The following is a 19468-nucleotide window of genomic DNA, read 5'->3' as shown; positions in this document are numbered from 1 at the left end:
CAGTCGTGGGTCTTGAACTCTGGGCCTGGGCGCTGTCCCTCAGTAATTCAGCTCAAGGCTGGCACTCTACCACTTGAGCCACAGCGCCACTTCTGGTTTTCTGGTGGTTTATTGGAGATCAGAGTCTCACAGACTTTCCTGCCTGGACTGGCTTTGAACCTCGATCCTCAGATCTCAGCCTCCTGAGTAGCTGGGATGACAGGCGTGAGCCACTGGTGCCCGGTTTATTCTTATTTATTTTAACTGCTCCATCCAGAGCACCGACAATAGAGAATTTCCCAGTTTAGTCGCATACTCACTGCTCTGCAAAGCTCCGTGACAAAAGGGACGGGGACTCCCGAGAGACACTCGCGGTGTGGCTTAGCTTCCCGCTCCTCTGCGCCAGCCTCTACCCTTCTCCTGCCCACGGCTGGCCTCACAGCCTCCGTTGGAGGCGGATGTAAAAAGCAAGTTTGTTGCTAGACAGGCGCGGGGCTTCCCAGGAAGTCCCGCCCTTCCCTGTGCTGCACCCAATATTCAAAGAGAAACTGAGGCAAAGCAGAGAAGCAGGCGGAGGAGCCGGGACTATAGACCTGTGCGCAGTCCCTGCTTTGGGACACTCCAACCTGGGGCTCCACCCCGGGAAACCGGCACCTCGGCACAGGTGTGGGGTCGTCGCCTGGTTTGGTGAGTGGTTAACATTAGCATCGGGCATCTTTCAGTCAAGGATGCGGTGTGGGCCATCTTTCTATGGCTGGGACGATGAAGCACCAGGGATCATCTACTCAAAGGAGAAAAAGATGTGTGTGTGTGTGTGTGTGTGTGTGTGTGTGCTTTGGGGCTTGTCATACACCACGGCAGAAGCACGTGGTGGAGGAAGTCGGTTCACCTCATGGTGGCCAGGAAGTAAAAGAGAGAGGGGAGGGGCTGACATCCATCTTTCTTATGGACACGTCCCCAGTAACCTGACCGCCTCCCGCCCGACGCCTCTTCCTAAGGGCGCTGGGACCGCAGAGCAAAGATGTCTGGTGACAGCATCTGTGCACAGACCAGGCAGGGCGCCGGGCGGTGCTGGGCAGAGGGGAGGAGACTCCGGCGGCGGCGGTCTCTGCGTTCCCAGTGGGGGAGGGCAGAGGTCAGCAGTGACACCGCTTGGTCCGTCTCTGACCCCAGGTCAGCCGCCAGCCCCCCTTCCCCGGAGCTCAGGACCCGCTGTCAGCCCGGCACCCCACGGGTTTCCACGCCACGCAGCCTCCGGGCTCGTCGATTTGTCTTTCTTCACGAGACATCTCCAGAGTCTTGGGGCGCCCCCAGCGTTTCCAGAATCCACTCCCCGATCTGCCACGTAGCCACGCTTCAGACTCTGTCGCGCGTCGGTCGCGGGTTGCTATTGAACCCTTCACTCCACTCTCGTTTTAGAAAGCCAAAGCTCATCCTTTCTCTTGCCACCCGGCCCTGCCCTGCATTTTTCTGCGTGCTGTGCGCACACACTCGCGCGCTCTCTTCTGTAACTCAGGGAGCGGGGCGGACACGTGGGCCATACACAGAGGAGCAGATGACCCCTGCGTATTGCTCCGGAAGTGTGCACGCTCCTCGCACAGACGTTGTAAGTGTCTAGCCCGGGTCGCAGGCTCGTGCCCCACCAGCTCGGGAATGGGCTTTCTCCACCGTGGGAAGGGTCTCGATGGGCACAGCGGCCAGGTCTTTGCATCATGGAGTTTCCTTGAAAGATGGCATTCGATGTTCACCTCCGGGGCAGAACCAGCTTCTGGCCTCGCACCCCGTCCACGCACAGCTCCAGGGAGGCCACCTCCTCCAGGAGGGCTTCCCAGATTGCCCGTCCTCAGCACCCCGCCTCCCCAGCAGCGGGCCACCCCCAGCGCGTCCTCATGATCGAGCCGGTCACCCCTCACCTGGACGCCTGCCATGTTTTATTCTATCCGTCACGCACAGGAGTCCAGTTCTGCCCCTGTGCTTTGAAGTAGGAGAAGCGCTTGGCATCTGACTCGCTCCTGCGTCCGCGGTGGTGGCTGGTGGAATCTTACATGACCTGAGTGCCACATCGATCCCGCAGGACAAACTGACCGGTGGCCTATCAGGCCTGCACTTTCCAGCTTGTGACTGGGAATCGTCCAGGACTGGGAACTCCAGGGGCGTTCAGTACAAACGCGGGCATTTAAAAAAACCAACCAGCAACTTTCTGACTCCTAACACACCTGGCCTGTTAACCCTTGTTACAAGAAACAGCACACAGCACACATTTCTTACGGATCTACACACTTCTTACGGATCTACACACTACTTGCGATCTACACGTTACTGATCCCTGCTTCTACACGCAATCAGGTAAGTCAGAGAAGATGGAAAGGCCGGTGACGGGGCGCAGGTGGCCGCGTGGCTGGGTCGTCGGAATGACCCACGCAGAAGTGAGGGGCAGGAAACACACGAGTGAGCCGTGTGGGAAGAGCACGGCGAGAGGGGCCACAGGGTGTCTGGGGACCGCGGTGACACCCCGGGAGGGAAGGGGAGATCGAGGCAGGGCCCGGAGGAAGGGAGCAGGCCCGCACGTGCCCCGAGGGCGCGTGCAAAGGCCCTGGGACTCCCGGCAGTACTTACTGGGGACTCCGGAGACCAGCCGCAGGGGGCGCAGCACGCGGAAAGCCCTGAGCGCCTTCACGTCGAACCCGGCCCCTTTCCCTCCCAGGGCATTCGCCCCGTCTGCTTTGGTTGCTTGTTCTAAAATGGCGCTGAAGAGCCTGGAAGAGGGCACACGGAGAGGCGGTCAGGCCCACGCGTCCGGGCTGCGCGGGGCTCCTGTGGCGGAATGCCCCCGCCGGGGTGGAGGTCTGCGGGGTTCCACGGTCCCTGCTCAGGGTCGCCACCAGGCAGGAAGGCAGGAGGAGGCCCTGGCCTCCCCGTGTGACGGCAGAGAGCGGACCCAGTCTGCCGTCTCTTTGGGGGGCCTCCGCCTGCCCCGTGGGGTGCTGGACGCCCCCCGCGAACCGGAAGCCACACACTCCATACCCTCCCTCCCTCCCGACAGCCCATCCCTGAGACGGCCTTACAGAAATGGACCTAGTGCTGGTGGGCAGCAGCTGGCTGCTTGGGAGGGGAGGGGAGGGGAGGGGAAGGGGGAGGAGAGGGGAGGAGAGGGGAGGGGAGGGGAGGGAGGAGGGAGGGGGAGGGGAGGGGGAGGGGGAGGGGGAGGGAAGGGAAGGGGAGGGGAGGGGGGAGGGGGGAGGAGAGGGCGTGAGGGAGAAGGAGAGGGGAGGGGAGGAGAGGGGAGGGGGGAGAGGGGAGGAGAGGGGAGGGGAGGGGGGAGGGGAGGGGGGAGGGGAGGAGGAGAGGGGAGGGGAGGGGAGGGGAGGGGGGAAGGGGGAGGGGAGGGGAGGGGGGATGAGAGGGGAGGGGAGGGGAGGGGAGGGGGGAGGGGGGATGAGAGGGGAGGGGAGGGGAGGAGGAGAGGGGAGGGGAGGGGAGGGAAGGGGAGGGGGGAGGGGAGGGGGGAGGGGAGGAGGAGAGGGGAGGAGGAGAGGGGAGGGGAGGGGAGGGGAGGGGGGAGGGGGGAGGAGAGGGGAGGGGAGGGGAGGGGAGGGATGAGAGGGGAGGGGAGGGGAGTGGAGGGGAGGGGAGGGAGGAGGGGGGAGGAGAGGGGAGGGGAGGACAGGACGCCCACACTCACCCCACAACCACGATGATGAAGTCCAGCAGGTTCCAGCCATTGCGGAGGTAGGCGTTGGGATGGAAGAGCAGCCCGTAGGCAATGACTTTTAAAAACGCTTCCACGGTGAAGATGATGAGGAAGAGATATTCCACCCGCTCCTGCAAACGGCAACAGGAAAGAGTCAGTCACAGGGGAAGATGGGGGGGTTCTGGAAGATTCTGAAGCAGTGGATCCCGGTAGAGTCCCGCACGGCTGGACCCGCCGCCGTGGACGGGCGTGCTCCGGGGCGCGGGCGCCGTGACAGTGTCCCGCCAGTGCCCCGTCCCCGCTGCAAAGTGACCCCCGAGGGGAGACGGTGGATGAAGACGCTTGCCTCCCTCAGGCCGGGGCGGGTACAGGGGCGACAGCTTGTCTGTCCTCCCGCTGCCCAGGGGGTGAGCGTGCACTCCGGGCTCTGCCTCTGGTCCCTCCCGGGAAGGCCTCGCCGGGTGGGGGACGGAGCCGGGCGGCCCTCAGGACCGAGCCGGGCGGCCCCCAGGATGGAGCCGGGCGGCCCCCAGGATGGAGCCGGGCAGCCCCCAGGATGGAGCCGGGCGGCCCTCAGGACGGAGCCAGGAGGCCCTCAGGATGGAGCTGGGCGACCCCCAGGATGGAGCCGGGCAGTCCCCCCAGGATGGAGCTGTGAGGACCCCAGGCGCCCCCCTCTCCCCGCCCTGGGCAGAGCCCCCGTGCCGGCCGCACCACGCTCTGCTGTGCACCTCTGCAGCTACCTCAGCCCGCTGCTCCCCACATCTACCCACCCACCCTGCGCTGCACGTGGGGCCAACCCTTCAGAGACAGGCAGACCACCACAGCCTCAAAATCCCTCAGCTCTGCATTCTGTGCGTGTGTTCATCCATCATCCATCATCCATCCATCCATCATCCATCCACCCATCCATCATCCATTCATCATCCATCCATCCATCCATCCATCCATCATCCATCCACCATCCATCATCCATGTACCATCCATCTACCATCAATCCATCATCCATCCATCATCCATCATCCATCCATCCATCCATCCATCCATCATCCATCATCCATCCATCCATCCATCATCCATCCATCATCCATGTACCATCCTTCATCCATGTACCATCCATCCACCATCAATCCATCATCCATCCATCATCCATCATCCATCATCCATGTACCATCCATCCACCATCAATCCATCATCCATCCATCATCCATCATCCAGCCATCCATCATCCAGCCATCATCCATCATCCATCCATCCATCATCCATCCATCATCCATCCATCCATTATCCATGTACCATCCATCCACCATCAATCCATCATCCATCCATCATCCATCATCCATGTACCATCCATCCACCATCAATCCATCATCCATCCATTATCCATCATCCATCCATCAATCCATCAATCCATCATCCCCATCCATCATCCATCCATCATCCATGTACCATCCATCCACCATCAATCCATCATCCATCCATGATCCATCATCCATCCATCAATCCATCCATCCATCATCCATCATCCATCCACCCATCCATCCATCTATCCATCATCCATCATCCACCATCATCCATCCATCATCCATCCCCCATCCATCATCCATAATCCATCCATCATCCATCATCCATCCACCATCTAGCTACCATTTATCCATCCATTATCCATCCATTATCCATCCATCCACCCATCCATCATCCATCCATCTATCCATCCACCATCTATCCATCCATTCATCAACCATCTGTCCATCTACCCATCCACCATCAATCCATCCACCACATCCACCCATCATCCATCCATCCATCCATCATCCATCCATCCATCTACCCATCCATCAATTTACCCATCCACCATTCATCCATCTACCCATCCATCAATCTACCCATCCACCATCCATCCATCGATCTACCCATCCACCATCCATCCATCCCTCCATCATCCATCATCCATCCATACATCCTTCATCCACCCATCTATTCATCATCCATCCATCATTCATCCATCCATCCATCCACCCATCCATCTTCCATCCATCCATCCATCCATCATCCATCCACCCATCCACCATCCATCCATCCATCCATCCACCCATCCATCTTCCATCTCTCCATCCTCCATCCATCCACTCATCCATCCACCATCCATCCATCCACCCATCTATCTATCTGCCGTCTTTTCTTCCATCATCCATCCACCCATCCACCCATCCATCCAACCTCTCAGTCATCCATGACCAGTGTAGTCTGACTACACTGGAGCAGGACTCGGGGAGAGGAGCGGCTGAGGCTGGGAACAGCATGGGGGCCCAATGAGGGCCGGCGGGTAACAGGGGCCAGCTCTGTGTGTGTTCAGATGTGGCCCTTCCCTGCCCAGCTGGGACACCTCTGTTGGCGCTGCCACTGCCAGGTAGGCCTGTGACCGGACAGCTCTCCTTTCCTGGAATGTCCTTGATATATATTTTTAATAGCAATCTAGTGATTTCCCGGGTTCTTGTCAAGACTTTGGGGATCAGCAAAATAGCCAGAGAACCGTGAGGAGTAGGGATGAAGGTGCCGGCCTTGAATTCCGCCGAGCGGGAATATTAGAAGTGGTGCTGGCCTCCACGATCTCTTCCATTACATCAAGGGAGTGGAAGCAATCCCGGCATGAGGAGCAGGTGGCGACCCCACTGCTGGCCGGACCACCAGCACCCCTCCACCCCCCCCATCGCATTCTTCCTACTTTTCCCATGGCGCTCCAGAGTAACAAAGCTTTCCCACTGCACGGCACGCTGTCTAGCCAGCCGGTCACACACAGGTCCTGCGTCCCTCCTACTGGTGCCCTTCGGCACCTGGTGCAACCAGCCCAGCTGTGGCAATGGCAAAAATAACCCCCCCCAAAGTCCCCCACAGCACCCCTGCAGCTCAGCAAGAGTCAGGGGCTGCTCCGCCAGCTCTCCGGCTGACCAGCTCAACATGGCGGAAGTGACACTGGTCTGGTCTCCCGGAGATCCACAGGAGCAAGACCAAGGGAGCTTGGGCCATGTGTGTGTGGGGGACACCCCCTCCCAGCCACCCTGGCATGAACACCATACTCGCCCAGTTCTAGCACCTCGCCCAGCAACTGTGCACACTTGGAGACAGGAACGTAAACCACCATGCGTCCTGGTGGTTTGTCCTGTGGCCCAAATGAGCAGGACAGCCCCCTTCGGATCTCATTTGCACGGACACTTCGATACAAGCTGGACTTGCAGATCTGGTGATTTATCTACGCTATCCTCCCCTCCCCCTGCAGCCCGTGACCACCGCCCTCTATCCCTGTGACCACGAGGCCCTTCTTCAAGGCTCAGGGTCTTTGTTTACTCCTCTCCCTCCTCCTGTCCTCGGCACCAGCACGCTCAGTCACCCCGCAGCATTCTCCTTGCGGCCCTGTTGTACTTTGGATACCATTAACCCCACAACAGGCTTGCTACACACTGCCGTCCTAACAAGATGACCAGGACCTGCGGGCAAAGGTTTGCCTTCTGTTTAGACCCCGCAGCGTTCTGGCCCAGAATTCCGCACCGAGAGGAAGGTAATTGTGTGTGTGTGTGTGTGTGTGTTTTCTTTCCGTGCATTGATCGATGACGCCTGGGAGCCTGAGGGGCTCACCTAAAAATAGCCTTGCTGGGTCACTTCTCACCAGCACACCTCCTCCCCGGCCCGCGCCGCGGTTCCCCGGCTTCTCCAGGCGGGAGCTATCCATCTCTCCCTCGCCGTGGAGGTGCTGGAGGGCAAGGGGCATGATCAGTCCTCCCCCGCCCCCAGCGCCCGTGCTTCACCCCATGGAAGATCAGACGAGCTGGGAAGACCTCCGCGGCAAATCCTCTCTCAACCTCCCGCTGTTACTCCTTTCCCGGGAGCCTGCTGGAAGCTTTCCCCGCATTCTGGGGCACGGATACCTCTGAGTCCCACCTGCCCCCCCCAACCCGGCCTTCCAGCTCTCACTCAGGTCTTTCAAGTGAACTGCAAAGCCTCAAGAAGAAAACAGAGGTATAATAAGAAAGGAGGGGGGAAACACACCTTAGCATTACACACAGAGGAGAGTGTTAAGCTCAGGCTGGTAAAAGGGGTATTTAAAGGGCTGCTAAAGGCTGAAGGTCAGAGGTAAAGGCCAGAGGAGAAAGCAGGCCCCTCCTTCTCACATTTTCTCCAGCTCCTGCCTGCCGGGCTGTGCCCCAAACGTTTCTTATCATCTGCATCATTTTCTATTAGGAAACATAACAAATAGCATCTTAGAAGGTTTAAAAAAACAAGCACAAAACAACCAAGAGACCAAAAACACCACGCAGCACGTCGCAAAAAGAGCCCAGGAATTAAAAAACAGAACCAAGTGTGGTTCAAGTTGATTGAAGTCAGAGATGCTGTACCGTCACTGCGGTACGGGTGATCCAGCGCCATCACCGCGGTATGGGTGATCTGGCTGTCTCTTCTGCGCATCTCCATGTCCCGCAGTGGAACACCACTGCGCCCGTGGTGCTCACATTATGTTTCCCCCTTTTCTTTTTGCGGTGGGTGTTTTATTTTGTTGGTCCTGGGACCTGAACTTGGCCTGGGCGCTGTCCCTCAGCTCTTCAGCTCAAGGCGAGCGCTGTACCACGTGAGCCACAGCGCCACTTCTGGCCTTTTCTGTGTATGTGGTGCTGAGGAATCGAACCCAGGGCCTCAGGCATGTGAAGCTAGCACTCCACCCCTGAGCCACCTTCCCGGCCCCTGCTCTGGGTGTTTTTGATGCCTCTTGAACATCCCTCGCTTTGTCCACAGCACCACTGTTGCGGGTACCGTGGTGAGGTGCTCTGTGATTTACTGAGCCGGTTCCCTGCGTGGGGGTGAGGCTTCTGTTTCGCAGTGGCAGTGCTGGGTCCGGCCCCCTCGAGGGATTTGGAGGCCAGTGGGTGCCACAGGCCGGGCTTTTGTGCACGTGTCCGTTCCGCCTCGTGGCCTCGTCCACCGGTCCCTTCCTCTGAGGCTGAGGACGGATGGCCCTGTGGCCAGCTCCCTGCATCCCGGGTCTTGCCTGGCTGGACCGAGCCCCTGGCTGTGTCCCGGTACCCGGCAAGGACGATCTGCCCAGCGGGCTTTCTGGGGACATGAGATCCAGGCACAGCGGCAGGACCGAGCCGCGGTCCGCATGGTGACGGCATTTCTACAGCGCCATCACCTGCATCGTCTTGGGGGATGGGGGGGTGCCCCACAGGGCCCGAGGGACCCCTTCGTCTCCCGGGATCTGCCGGGGAGATGTTGAAGCTGCTTCCCTGCCTCTTCCAGGTCCTCCAGGCGCCACACCGGGCCTGCCTCCCATGCCGCCATCCGGAGGCCTCCCACGGGAGGGGTGTGGCCTGTCCACCAGCAAGGGGACCCGGTGGGGACCAGGGGCAATAATACAAGCTGTGGCCCTGGCCTGGAGCAGACCGACCCCTCCCGACCAGGGATGGTGGAGGAGGGAGGTAGAGACCAGTCTGGGGGGGCGGGCAGGGAAGGCAGGCTGGCGTCTGGGATGTGGGGAGGGGGGGAAGGGGGGACAGTGCTGGCTCTTTGTCACTCTAGTCCTGAATCTCGTCCCTCCACATCTCTGAGCAGCCACCACAATAACCCAGGGCCCCCTGACTAGCCCGACAGCACCGCTCGAAGCCCCCCTGGTTCTGAGATGCTCAAGATTCTGGCTTCCCTTCTCAGCTCTCGATTACATAAAAAACAAACGAAACGAAAAAGCAGAACTGCTAGCCCCTGGACCAGGGTCACGCGGGCGGGAGGGCGGCCACGGGACCTGTGGTTTGCAGGGTCTTTGATCCCCGACTGCGGTTTACAGCCTTGCGTCCTGCTCGCTTCCCCGTGGGGGGGGGGGAGGGGCAGCTGTCCACTGTGCTCTGAAGAAAGGACCACAGGTCACGGCAGAGACGCGGAGGCCGAGCCCCTCACCCAGGGTCGGCCTGTGTACCCGGCGAGGGCCGACCAGACACAAAGCACGGGCCTGGCGTCCGGGCCACGCGGGGCTGTGCTTGATCTCGCTCACACGGTCCACTGCCTGGGCAAAGTCCTCACCCCCCCCCCCCAGCAATAACGGAGACCCTGCGAGGCCCCCCTGCCCGGGCTCCGGAGAGCCGCAGACCACCCCACCCCACCGCTGCCTCTGCTTTGCCTCTAAGAAGTGAGATTAAAGAAAACTGGGCCATGACGGCTGTTCAGACTCCTTGTCTAATTCTCCCAAATCCTCTGCCAGAGCCCATCCGGCCCCTCGGGCTCCAGGGCGGGCGTTCGGGCATTACATTTCCCAGACGCCAGGAGACAGGGCAGCCGGGGCGCAGGTTCCTATTGGTCGGCTTATTCTGAGCGGCGGCTGGTCGACCAATGCCATGCGTGCGTGCAGCTGTGTGGGGAGAGGGTCAGCTGGCACGCAGGGCTCCCGTGGCCCGGGTCCCACGGCCGGGGCCTTAGCCGGGTCACAAAGGAGGCGTATCAGACACTTACTGCTGTGGTCAGAGACCCTAACACCCTGGGGGTCCCCAGGCCCGGCCGCCCACGCCATCCCTCCACGCCCGTCTCAGCTGCTCCAAGGCTGAGGTGGGATGAAATCTCCAAAGCCTGTGTCCTGGGATGGAGAGGAGAAGGGGCCAGCGTGGGTCCCGGGATCTGGGACAGAGCGGGTGCTAGCTTGGCTGGGGCAGCTCGGATCTCTCCCCCCTTCCCTCCACCCCCGCCCCCCACACCATGACAAGCAGCCAGCTCTCTGGACGCCGCTGCTGACCTTTGGGAGGCCCCTGCTCCAGAGGTCGGCTCCTTACAGACTGACTCTGGGACAAAGGCACGGAAGGCTCTGGAAGATCTCAACGCCTTTATGCTGAAAGGCTCATGACGCGGCCTCCACGGCCTCTGGCCACACTGGGGATGGGGATGGGGTATGGGGCAGACCCCCAGCCCCCTCCAAGACCCCGCCTCCTTCCCAGGGCGCTTCCCCTCCCCTCCCCACGGCCTTCCCAACACTCCCCGTCAGAGCTTGGGGCCCCTTCAAGTCCCCCTTTCCTCCTAAGTAGAAAGTCTTCTCAGGCCCGAAGGGTCGAGCCCCTCCTGGTCCCGGGTGCGGGGTTGCCCGACTCCCTCCAGGACAGCTTCTGGGGGACAGGGCAGCCAGGCCTGTCCGGGGGCAGCGAGCTCCGGTCCCCTCCACGGCCGTGGGCCTCCGGCTGGCCCCTGCGGCAGCCCGCCGGCCGAGCGGGTGATTAATCCCCGGTCTAATCAGTTTTGACAGTGACATAACTGTCTGCCCCTGGGTGCTGAGACAACGCATTCGACATTTACTAGTAACAGCCCGGCTGCGTGCAGCAGAGCGGCCCAACACCTCCACCCTGCCATTTCCCCCTGGCTCCCACCGGACGCCTCTCCCCACCCCACACACCCCAGGTCCTCCCACCGGACGCCTCTCCCCACCCCACACGCCCCAGGTCCACCCGTGTGCACAGCCCGGTCCCTGTCCATCCTTTTCACATTCTGGTGGGTGACAGATCCGGGAGCTGCCATCAGTCTTCTCTGTGGCTCCTGAGCCTTCCAGCCTGGGGTTTGCACAAGTTCTTGCAGCTCCGGGCAGCCGTCTCTGACCCCAGGCTGGGGTGTGCAGCCTGGTTGCTGGCCTGCGCTGCCCTGGGGGCCACACTGAGAGGGGCCGGGTCAGGAGGCCTTGTTGTCCAGCCGAATTCATCTCATGAGGCATTGCTACGATGAGATATGGGGCACAGGCGACCGAAGGCAGGGGAGATTTGCTTTGCCCACGGCTGTGGGCAGTGGGAGGGCGCACGGCGGAGCGGTTCCCCTCATGGTAGGCAGGAAGCCGAGGGGGACAGGAAGCGGCCGGGGTAAGGCAGAGACCGCAGGACCCGCCCTGCCTCATGATCTTCCTCTAACATGGTCCCGCCCCATCCCAGATCTACTTCCTCTCGCTCAGCCCCGCCCCATGATCTACTTCCTCTCACTGGGCTTCTTCTTCCGGAGCAATGCCCGCTCCCGACAGTCTTATCAGAAGACCTGCAGGACAGCCCTACCGATCACCTAGGCGTTTCTCAGCCAGTCAGGCTGGAAGATCAAGATTAGCACAGCAGCCCCACCCGGGGCGTCCCGGAGCCCCACAGGATGGGAGAGACAAAGCGTGCCGTCAGCCATGGCTGCCTGTCTCGCGCCATCTCTTCCTTCTCCCACTGTCCCCGCCTCTCCCCACCTTCAGCACTCTGATAGGGCTCTGGCCGGCCTCAGACACCAGGAGCACACCCCTGCTTCCCGGCTCCCAAGTTTACTTCTGTGTGTCTTTTATCAGCTCTACTCTTCAGTTTACGAGCTGCTACTTCAGCCAGACACTTAGTACACCTGAACTTCCCTCAACCTCCAGCCTGATCTCCGTCCACGGAGCTGCTGACTACAGGCCCAGGGTCAGTCCGCAGCCACCGGGCCTGGGACGGAAGATGCCACCCCCGAAGCTGTGCGTTTCCCTGCATGCCTGACTGCGGCCCTTGGCGCCCGTTCCAGGCACTGCTGCGGTTTGTCTGCCTTGCCTCTAGTCCTGAGGCTCAGCACCGCTGTGTGTGTGTGTGGGGGCAGTGGCTGAGGCTGGCCTGTGTATGGGTGTGGTGTATGAGTTGAGGCCCTGTCGGATGCCCCGTTCCACAACGCACCATCTTCTGGGTTTCCCAAAGGAAACCAAACCCAGAAAACCGCAAACACGTGTTGAGTCTTCTTGGTGGAAAACACTCCACAGTCCCCTGGGTGGAGCCGAGAAGCATCTCTGGCATAGCACCCGTGGTTCACAGCCGGCCTCTGCTGCTGAAGGCCGTTTGGGGGCATTCTTGGGGAGAGAGGCCAACGCTTTCTTCAGATAAGAGAAGAGACTCGTGAACATCACACTGTTAAGAACTACTACTAAGCTAGGTGTAGCCTGTAACCCCAGCTACTTTTGAAGCAGAGATCAGGGGAATCACAATTCCAGACCACGCAAGTGCTGGAGACACCAGCTTCCTCCACGGTGGGGTAGAGGAGCACCTTCCTACCATCCCCGCTGACGCAGGGGAACTCCAGGAGGAAGGAATGTGGCAGCCCTGGCAGGTGTGGACTCAAAAATATCAAAGCTAAAAAGTGGTGGAGGCATGGCTCAGCAGTACCCGCGTTTAGTCCCCCGGAGAGCGGTGGATACACAGAGCTTTCGAGACACGGAGCCGGGCTGAGACGGTGCGGCAGCTTTCCCGGGCCTCTGGCCCGCGCTTCTCAGCAAACCCAGATTCCTGGGCTTGCGATCCTTCAACAGTTTGGTTTTATTAAGTGTGCGCGCACTTCCAAAAAGGAGCAGCCCCGCCAAGCTTGGAACCGTGCCTTTGGAAAAACCACTCCCGAAACAGAGCTCTGGGCCAGGAGAAGGCTGCTGTGTGGCCACAAGCTGGGGGCCGCCGGTTCCCCAGAAAATTTAATAGGTGGTGACAGGGCTAGTCCTGGTGACAAGTCTCCGTGTTCACAGGAGCCGCAGCTGTGTCTCGGAGGAGCGCAAGGCGGGGCAGCAGGCCACCCCTCGGCTGGCTCAGAGCTCGGGGCGTTCCTGGGCCCCGGGCCCCACGAAGCCCGGCCAGAGACATGCCCTTCAGCCAACCACACACAGAGAAGAAGCAGCCCTCCTCTTCCTGGCCGAACCTCTGCACCCTCTGCACCGGGACGCAGGAGAGGAGCAGATCTACCTGGTGCTGATGGAGGAACGGTTAAGCTGCCAAAGTTTCTGCTTCTCCCACTCTTCTTGCTGCTCTAGTGAAGAACATCACACACACACACTCAAGAGGCAGAAGGAGCCCTAATTTAACTGCTAAAACTCCCCATTTTCCCCAGCTCTGGTCAACCAAAGGTTGAGACCGTGCTCAGGGACACGTCCTGGGTCAGCTGACCCCTCCGCCAGCGGCCCATGGCAGTCAAGAAGGCAGACTGCGAAGCTCAGAGGCACCCAGAAAGCCAGGCCGAAGTCCCTGTGGCCTCCATGGATTCTCTCTCCCAACATGGAGACCCTGGCACCGGTTCACAACCCAACTCAGAGGCCCATCCTTAGCTCTCAGCAAAAGACAAGGACAAGCTTGAAGAAACTGGGGTCTGGGCGGATGTAAACAACAAACCTGGGACAGCTCCAGCCTGGCTGGTGGCGGGCGGGCGTGGGGGGTGGTGGTGGAGGGGTGGGGGGAATGGCATTGGTGGGCGTGGGGGGGTGGAGGGGTGGGGGGAATGGCGGGCGTGGGGGGGTGGAGGGGTGGGGGGAATGGCGGGCGTGGGGGGGGTGGAGGGGTAGGGGGAATGGCGGGCGTGGGGGGGTGGTGGAGGGGTAGGGGGAATGGCGGGCGTGGGGGGGTGGTGGAGGGGTAGGGGGAATGGTGGGCGTGGGGGGTGGTGGTGGAGGGGTGGGGGGAATGGTGGGCGTGGGGGGTGGTGGTGGAGGGGTGGGGGGAATGGCGGGCGTGGGGGGGGTGGTGGAGGGGTAGGGGGAATGGCATTGGCGGGCGTGGGGGGGGGTGGAGGGGTAGGGGGAATGGCGGGCGTGGGGGGGTGGAGGGGTGGGGGGAATGGCGGGCGTGGGGGTGGTGGAGGGGTAGGGGGAATGGTGGGCGTGGGGGGTGGTGGTGGAGGGGTGGGGGGAATGGCGGGCGTGGGGGGGTGGAGGGGTAGGGGGAATGGCGGGCGTGGGGGGGGATCTAAAGAGCAAGTGTCTGACTTGTTTTCTCTGTAACTACAGCCTTCGGCCACAAGGGGCGCACAAGTCCTTCAAGCGGTGGAGATTTTAAAAAACGAAGGAAAATAAAAAAAGGGCTTGCTTTTGTATTCAGCTAGAATGGAGCTGCGGATTCTCATGTGAAAAATGTCACCGGGAAGCTAAGAAACAAAGAGGAAAACAAAGCAAAAGGCAAGTGTGGGGAATCGCTGGGCTTCCCCCCACCGCTCCCCCAGTGTCTCTGCGTCCCCTTGGACCGGCCCAGGGAGAGCTCTTCCCACAAGCCATCTGGGGTTGTGCAAAATCTTCACCCATCCATAAACAGCAGAGAAGAGGGAATGGGGGGGTGGAGTGGGGGGTGGAGGGGGGCTGGGGGGGAGGGAGGCCTCTTCCTCCCCAGCAGCCGGGGATTTTTCACGTTTTAGGATTAAGCAAGTGGTTTCAATACCTGAAGGTGTAACTTATACAGATCTCAGATTTAATCAACTTCTTCCCGCTGAGACTCGAGGCATCCGGATTGGGGAAATGTTTTTACTTTATAACTTTTCTTTCTTTTTTATACCCGGTCTTCGGCTGCTCTCCAGCCAGGCCTTCCACTGACTGGCCCTGGAATCCCGTTCTCCCGGGCTGGTCGGGGGCCCTGGCCGGAGGTGGTGGCAGGCAGCACGTCAGATCTGATGATAACCTAACTGGTAAGAGAGCCAAGACCCAACAGGGATTTAAACCCGGGAGGACCCAGCAGCTCGCTGCTGCATTTGATAGACAACGCGTAAGCGCTACAAAATCCCTGCAAAAGAATGTCTGATCTTCTCTGGGATTAGAACCGGGCTGGGTGAGGCCTTACTGGGAGGTGAGATTTGGGGCTGTTGGGATCCAGGGCCTGGCGCTCGCCCTGGGAGGCTCAGCTGGCCGACGGCCGAGCTGGAAAGCAAGGTACGGGGAGCCGGTTCTCTGTATCCTAGGCCTCCTTCGGGATCATAGCTTTCCCTGGGGGAGGTGACACCGGAGGTCCAGGGACAGGCCCCTGCCCGGGGCTGGAGCTAGCCGCCACCACATGCCGCCCAGCCCTCACTGGCCCAGGTGCTTCGACGGGGGCTTTCCGGAAGCCAGAAGAGCAGGACCTGCTTCTGCGTTCACACTGGAGGCTTCTGCGTTCACACTGGAGGCTTCTCAGCCGCCAGTGGCCTGTCACTGCCCCAGGTGTTCCGAGACGTAAGGACTGCCCTGGGAATTTAAGCCAGACAGCACAGGACAAAGTCTGCCGTTGCCGCATTCTCAGGAGCGTGTCCGTGAAGTCATCCAGATGGGCAGGGAATGCTCATCAGATGCGCTCCAGGCAAAGGCCGCTGGGCCGGGCACTCGGCGCAGTCTCCACCTTCTCCCATGCAGCCGCACCTCATTGGTTGCATTAACAGCCCGAGTTGCATATACATCCACACAAAGACTCCCCGAAACTCAGGTCTCTTGGAGACATAATATTGCCCCCAAGACAAATTCCCCCTGAGGAACAAAGGTCAAAAGTGGCTTCCTAGAGAGAAATGGGAAGCTTGCGCTGGGTCTGGTCCAGACGCGGTGGGGTTCCCGCCTGGCGCCAGAGGGCCGTTCCTCCCCACCCACCGCCGCACAGGTGGGAAGCCAGCCGGACTCCGGCAGCTCCAGAGGAAGGAGCCCCGCGGCCGAAGTTTCTCCCAGAGTGCATCACTTCCAAGAAAAAAAATTAGAGAAATTAAGTCACTGTGGGTGTGCAAAGGCTAATTGTCAGATGTAAACAGCCACAAGAAGGCTAAACAATCCTGGCGTTCACGCCGATCTCTTTCTCTTCTGCTCAATGGCGTCGAGTCGTTTGTCCTAAGTCAGCATCCTGGGGGAGGGGGGCAGTGTCAACTTTTAAATGGCCCAGAGCTCTTCAGCCTCTCAGAGGAAAGATCTGGTCTGACTGCCTTCGCCCCAGACCTGGGTCCGGAAGCCACGTTCAATTCTGAACAGCAGACGGGGGATGACATTCGGGGCCCAGGTGGGTCTTTCATGAAGAAATGATCAAGGAGAGGTAAACCCCTCCTCCTGAGAGTTTAGACACCGCACTGACCGGCTGGAGATAAGGGAGTGGTCAGCTGACCTCACCCTTCCTACCCCAGAGGTCAGCCTCCGGGAGCCGCTGACTTACAGACGTGTTTTTGAGAGAAGCTATAATAACAATAACAATAATAGTAATAATAATAATCAACCACTTTAATCTCCCCAGCTGGGAACCGCAAGCCCTGGACATGCCGACAGATAAATCAGGTGAGTGTGAGCCAGGTGAGCGTGATTCCCGCCGTCTGCCATTTTGACCAGCCAGGAACTGAAGTTGACTCAGGACCAGAGGGGTTAAAAAAAAAAAAAAGGCTGCAAAAGCTCGGCCAGAGCAGAGCCGGCACGGAGCAGGGAGAATTAATGATGCCGCTGAGAAGCCGGTGACAGGGGGCTTATTTTTTGTTTTCTTAAAAGGTTGTCAAGGGAAAGAAAAATGAAGGCTCAACGTGCGGCCAGGAGCAATCCACTGAGACAGGCATCGGCCAACCGAGGCCCGCCCGGGAAACGTCCCCGGCAAACTCCAAACGCGCACGCAGCAGGCTGGCCACAGGGGTCACACTGACGCGCGGCATCGATCGCTCTCAGAGGTCATTCCCCAGACTCACAGAGGACAGACGCACACGCTTCCCCTTCATGAAAACGTCGCCCGCGTGCCTCTCCTCCTCCAACACACACAGGACCGCCGACTCCAACGCCAGCCCCCCCTCCACGCAGCGGCCACTCACCCCCACGCTCCCGGTCCACAGTTCTCCTTTCCCCTAGCGTTGCCGAGGTGTTAACTGAATGTCTCAGTAGCCAGGTACTTTAGAACTGACTGCCACCATCAGAAGCACTAGCTTTCCTTCCTGCCTGTGTGAGGAAACATTGACTGTTGGTACGGTGTCGAGCGCCCGTTCCGTACCCCCGAAAGCCTGTGCCCTCTGACCAACGTCCAGCCACGGCCCTACTCCCGCTCCGCGGCTCTGGGCCGGCCTTCCTCACATGCCGCACGGAAGGCAGGGCCTGCTTTCCTCGACCCACTCCCTCGGTCCTTCCTGGGGCGGAAGGCCGCATGGGCTGGGCGTCTGGGCCTGCTGTGGGACGGGATCCTTCCCGCTGCCTCGGTGGGTCCCCATCTCTCCTGGCAGGTGTCTCCCCACCGCACCCAAGCTCACGGAGACGGGGGGGGGGGGTGCCGCCCCTCGCCCAGACACCGGCGGGTCATGGGAGCACAAGGGTGCGAGCTGGAGCAAGAAGGGAAAGCAGGTCTGGAAGGTCGTGGAGGAAAGGACCTGCGCCCCTCGGACCGCTCCAGGCCTTCGCGCCGAGCTCCCTGCTCATCAGCACCGTTCGCACGGGAGAGCCAGGGGTTGACTTCCTGCCCATTAGCGGGTCTCCTGGAGGGACGGAAGTGCAGTGTGGAAGCCGATGGGGAAATTCAGGATGGATGCCCACCCCACCCTGGCCCTGGAGAGTCGCTGTGGTGGATGGCCACCCCGCCCTGGCCCTGGAGAGTCGCTGTGGTGGATGCCCACCCCGCCCTGGCCCTGGAGAGTCGCTGTGGTGGATGGCCACCCCACCCTGGCCCTGGAGAGTCGCTGTGGTGGATGCCCACCCCGCCCTGGCCCTGGAGAGTCGCTGTGGTGGATGGCCACCCGGCCTGGCCCTGGAGGGCGGCTGGGGCAGAGGGCCACCCGGCCTGGCCCTGGAGGGTGGCTGGGGCAGAGGGCCACCCGGCCTGGCCCTGGAGGGCGGCTGGGGCAGAGGGCCACCCGGCCCTGGAGGGCGGTGCTGCTGGTTCCGTCTGACGTGCTCTCCCTGGACAGCGTGAGAACCAGCCCTTTCCCGAGCTCTTCCCCCTGCTCGGCCGCCGCAGGTTCGATTCCTCAGTCCCCCTATCACCGCTGTCAGCACGATCATGACTGGCAGGGTGGATCGAGTCCCCGCCTCAGCCACGGCTTCCTCCGCTCTGTCTGGGAATTTCAGCCCTTGGATTCACCAGTGCCTGGGTTCGAGTGGCAGCCAAGCCTCCAGGGGAGGACCCGGGCGGGGGCACCTTCCTCCCACGGCCCTAAACCTTCCCACACGCCCTGCAGATGCCCGACAGGAACACAGGTGGAGAACTCCAGACTTCCCGCACGATGGTCCCCACAAAGCTCCCTGCCTGTCCCCGACCAGCGCCCCACATGCCGAAGGCGTGGTCCCCAGCCCGGGGTCCTAGGGTGGCAGGACGCCCGGTATCCACGGCCACGGCCTGCGTGGGCACCGAGCCTGTGCTGGGACTCAGAGCCAGCGGCACAGAGGTGCACGCCGGCCCACCACCAGCCCGGCCTGTCACCCGAGATGGGACTTCAGTAACCTTTGCTTGGCCACGGCTGCCCTTGAACCTCGATGTCCCCCACCGCTCTCTGCCTGCCAAACAGCTGACAGTACAAGCCCGTTCCACTACACCCAGTCGGGATCGGTGCTGGAAATAAAGCAAAGCACCCCCCAACCAATCATATGAAATACAGTTATCAGAATACTCACAGGACGTGTGAGGGCATGCACGCGTCTTCGTTAAAGTATTAGACAACAAACTCTAGCAGACTAGCGAGTGTTCCAAAGCAGCGGTGAGAAGCTAGGCAGGTACACAGCTCACGCCCAGCTACCAGGAGGCTGAGGCCTGAGGATCGTGGTTCAAAGCCAGCCTGGGCAGCAAAGTCCATGAGACTCTGATCTCCAATGAACCACCAGAAAACCAGAAGTGGCGCTGTGGCTCAAGTGGTAGAGCGCTAGCCTTGAGCTGAAGAGCTGAGGGACAGCGCCCAGGCCCAGAGTTCAAGCCCCACGACCAACAACAACAACAATAACAAAAACCAAAGTAGTGAATAGGGAAACCGATACTTTAAGAAGTCCGCACAAGTAAGGATCTAGTTATTGTCATCTGAGTCTGTCGGCCATTGCGATTCTATCCAGAGACCCCCTCGGACTATGAATGAAGGCAGGGCTGGCAATCAAGGGAGCCAGTA

The 19468-nt window shown here is 60.5% G+C and overlaps 1 protein-coding gene across 1 annotated transcript in view; it reads right to left on the bottom strand.

Moving 5' to 3' along the window:
* Positions 1-19468, bottom strand: part of Cacna1c (calcium voltage-gated channel subunit alpha1 C) — a 304839-nt gene that overhangs the window by 86733 nt on the left and 198638 nt on the right. The window contains exons 4-5 of the mRNA XM_069988882.1: positions 3662-3801; positions 2596-2735 (exon numbers count right to left, since the gene is read on the bottom strand). Of these exons, the coding sequence (XP_069844983.1) occupies positions 2596-2735; positions 3662-3801 (280 nt within the window). The remainder of the gene's footprint in view (positions 1-2595; positions 2736-3661; positions 3802-19468) is intronic.

This window comes from Dipodomys merriami, unplaced genomic scaffold (assembly GCF_024711535.1).
Source record: "Dipodomys merriami isolate MVZ:Mamm:240054 unplaced genomic scaffold, mDipMer1.0.p SCAF_368, whole genome shotgun sequence".
Taxonomy (NCBI): domain Eukaryota; kingdom Metazoa; phylum Chordata; class Mammalia; order Rodentia; family Heteromyidae; genus Dipodomys; species Dipodomys merriami.
Note: the sequence above shows the minus strand (reverse complement) of the source record. Positions and strands in the feature narration are given on the sequence as shown.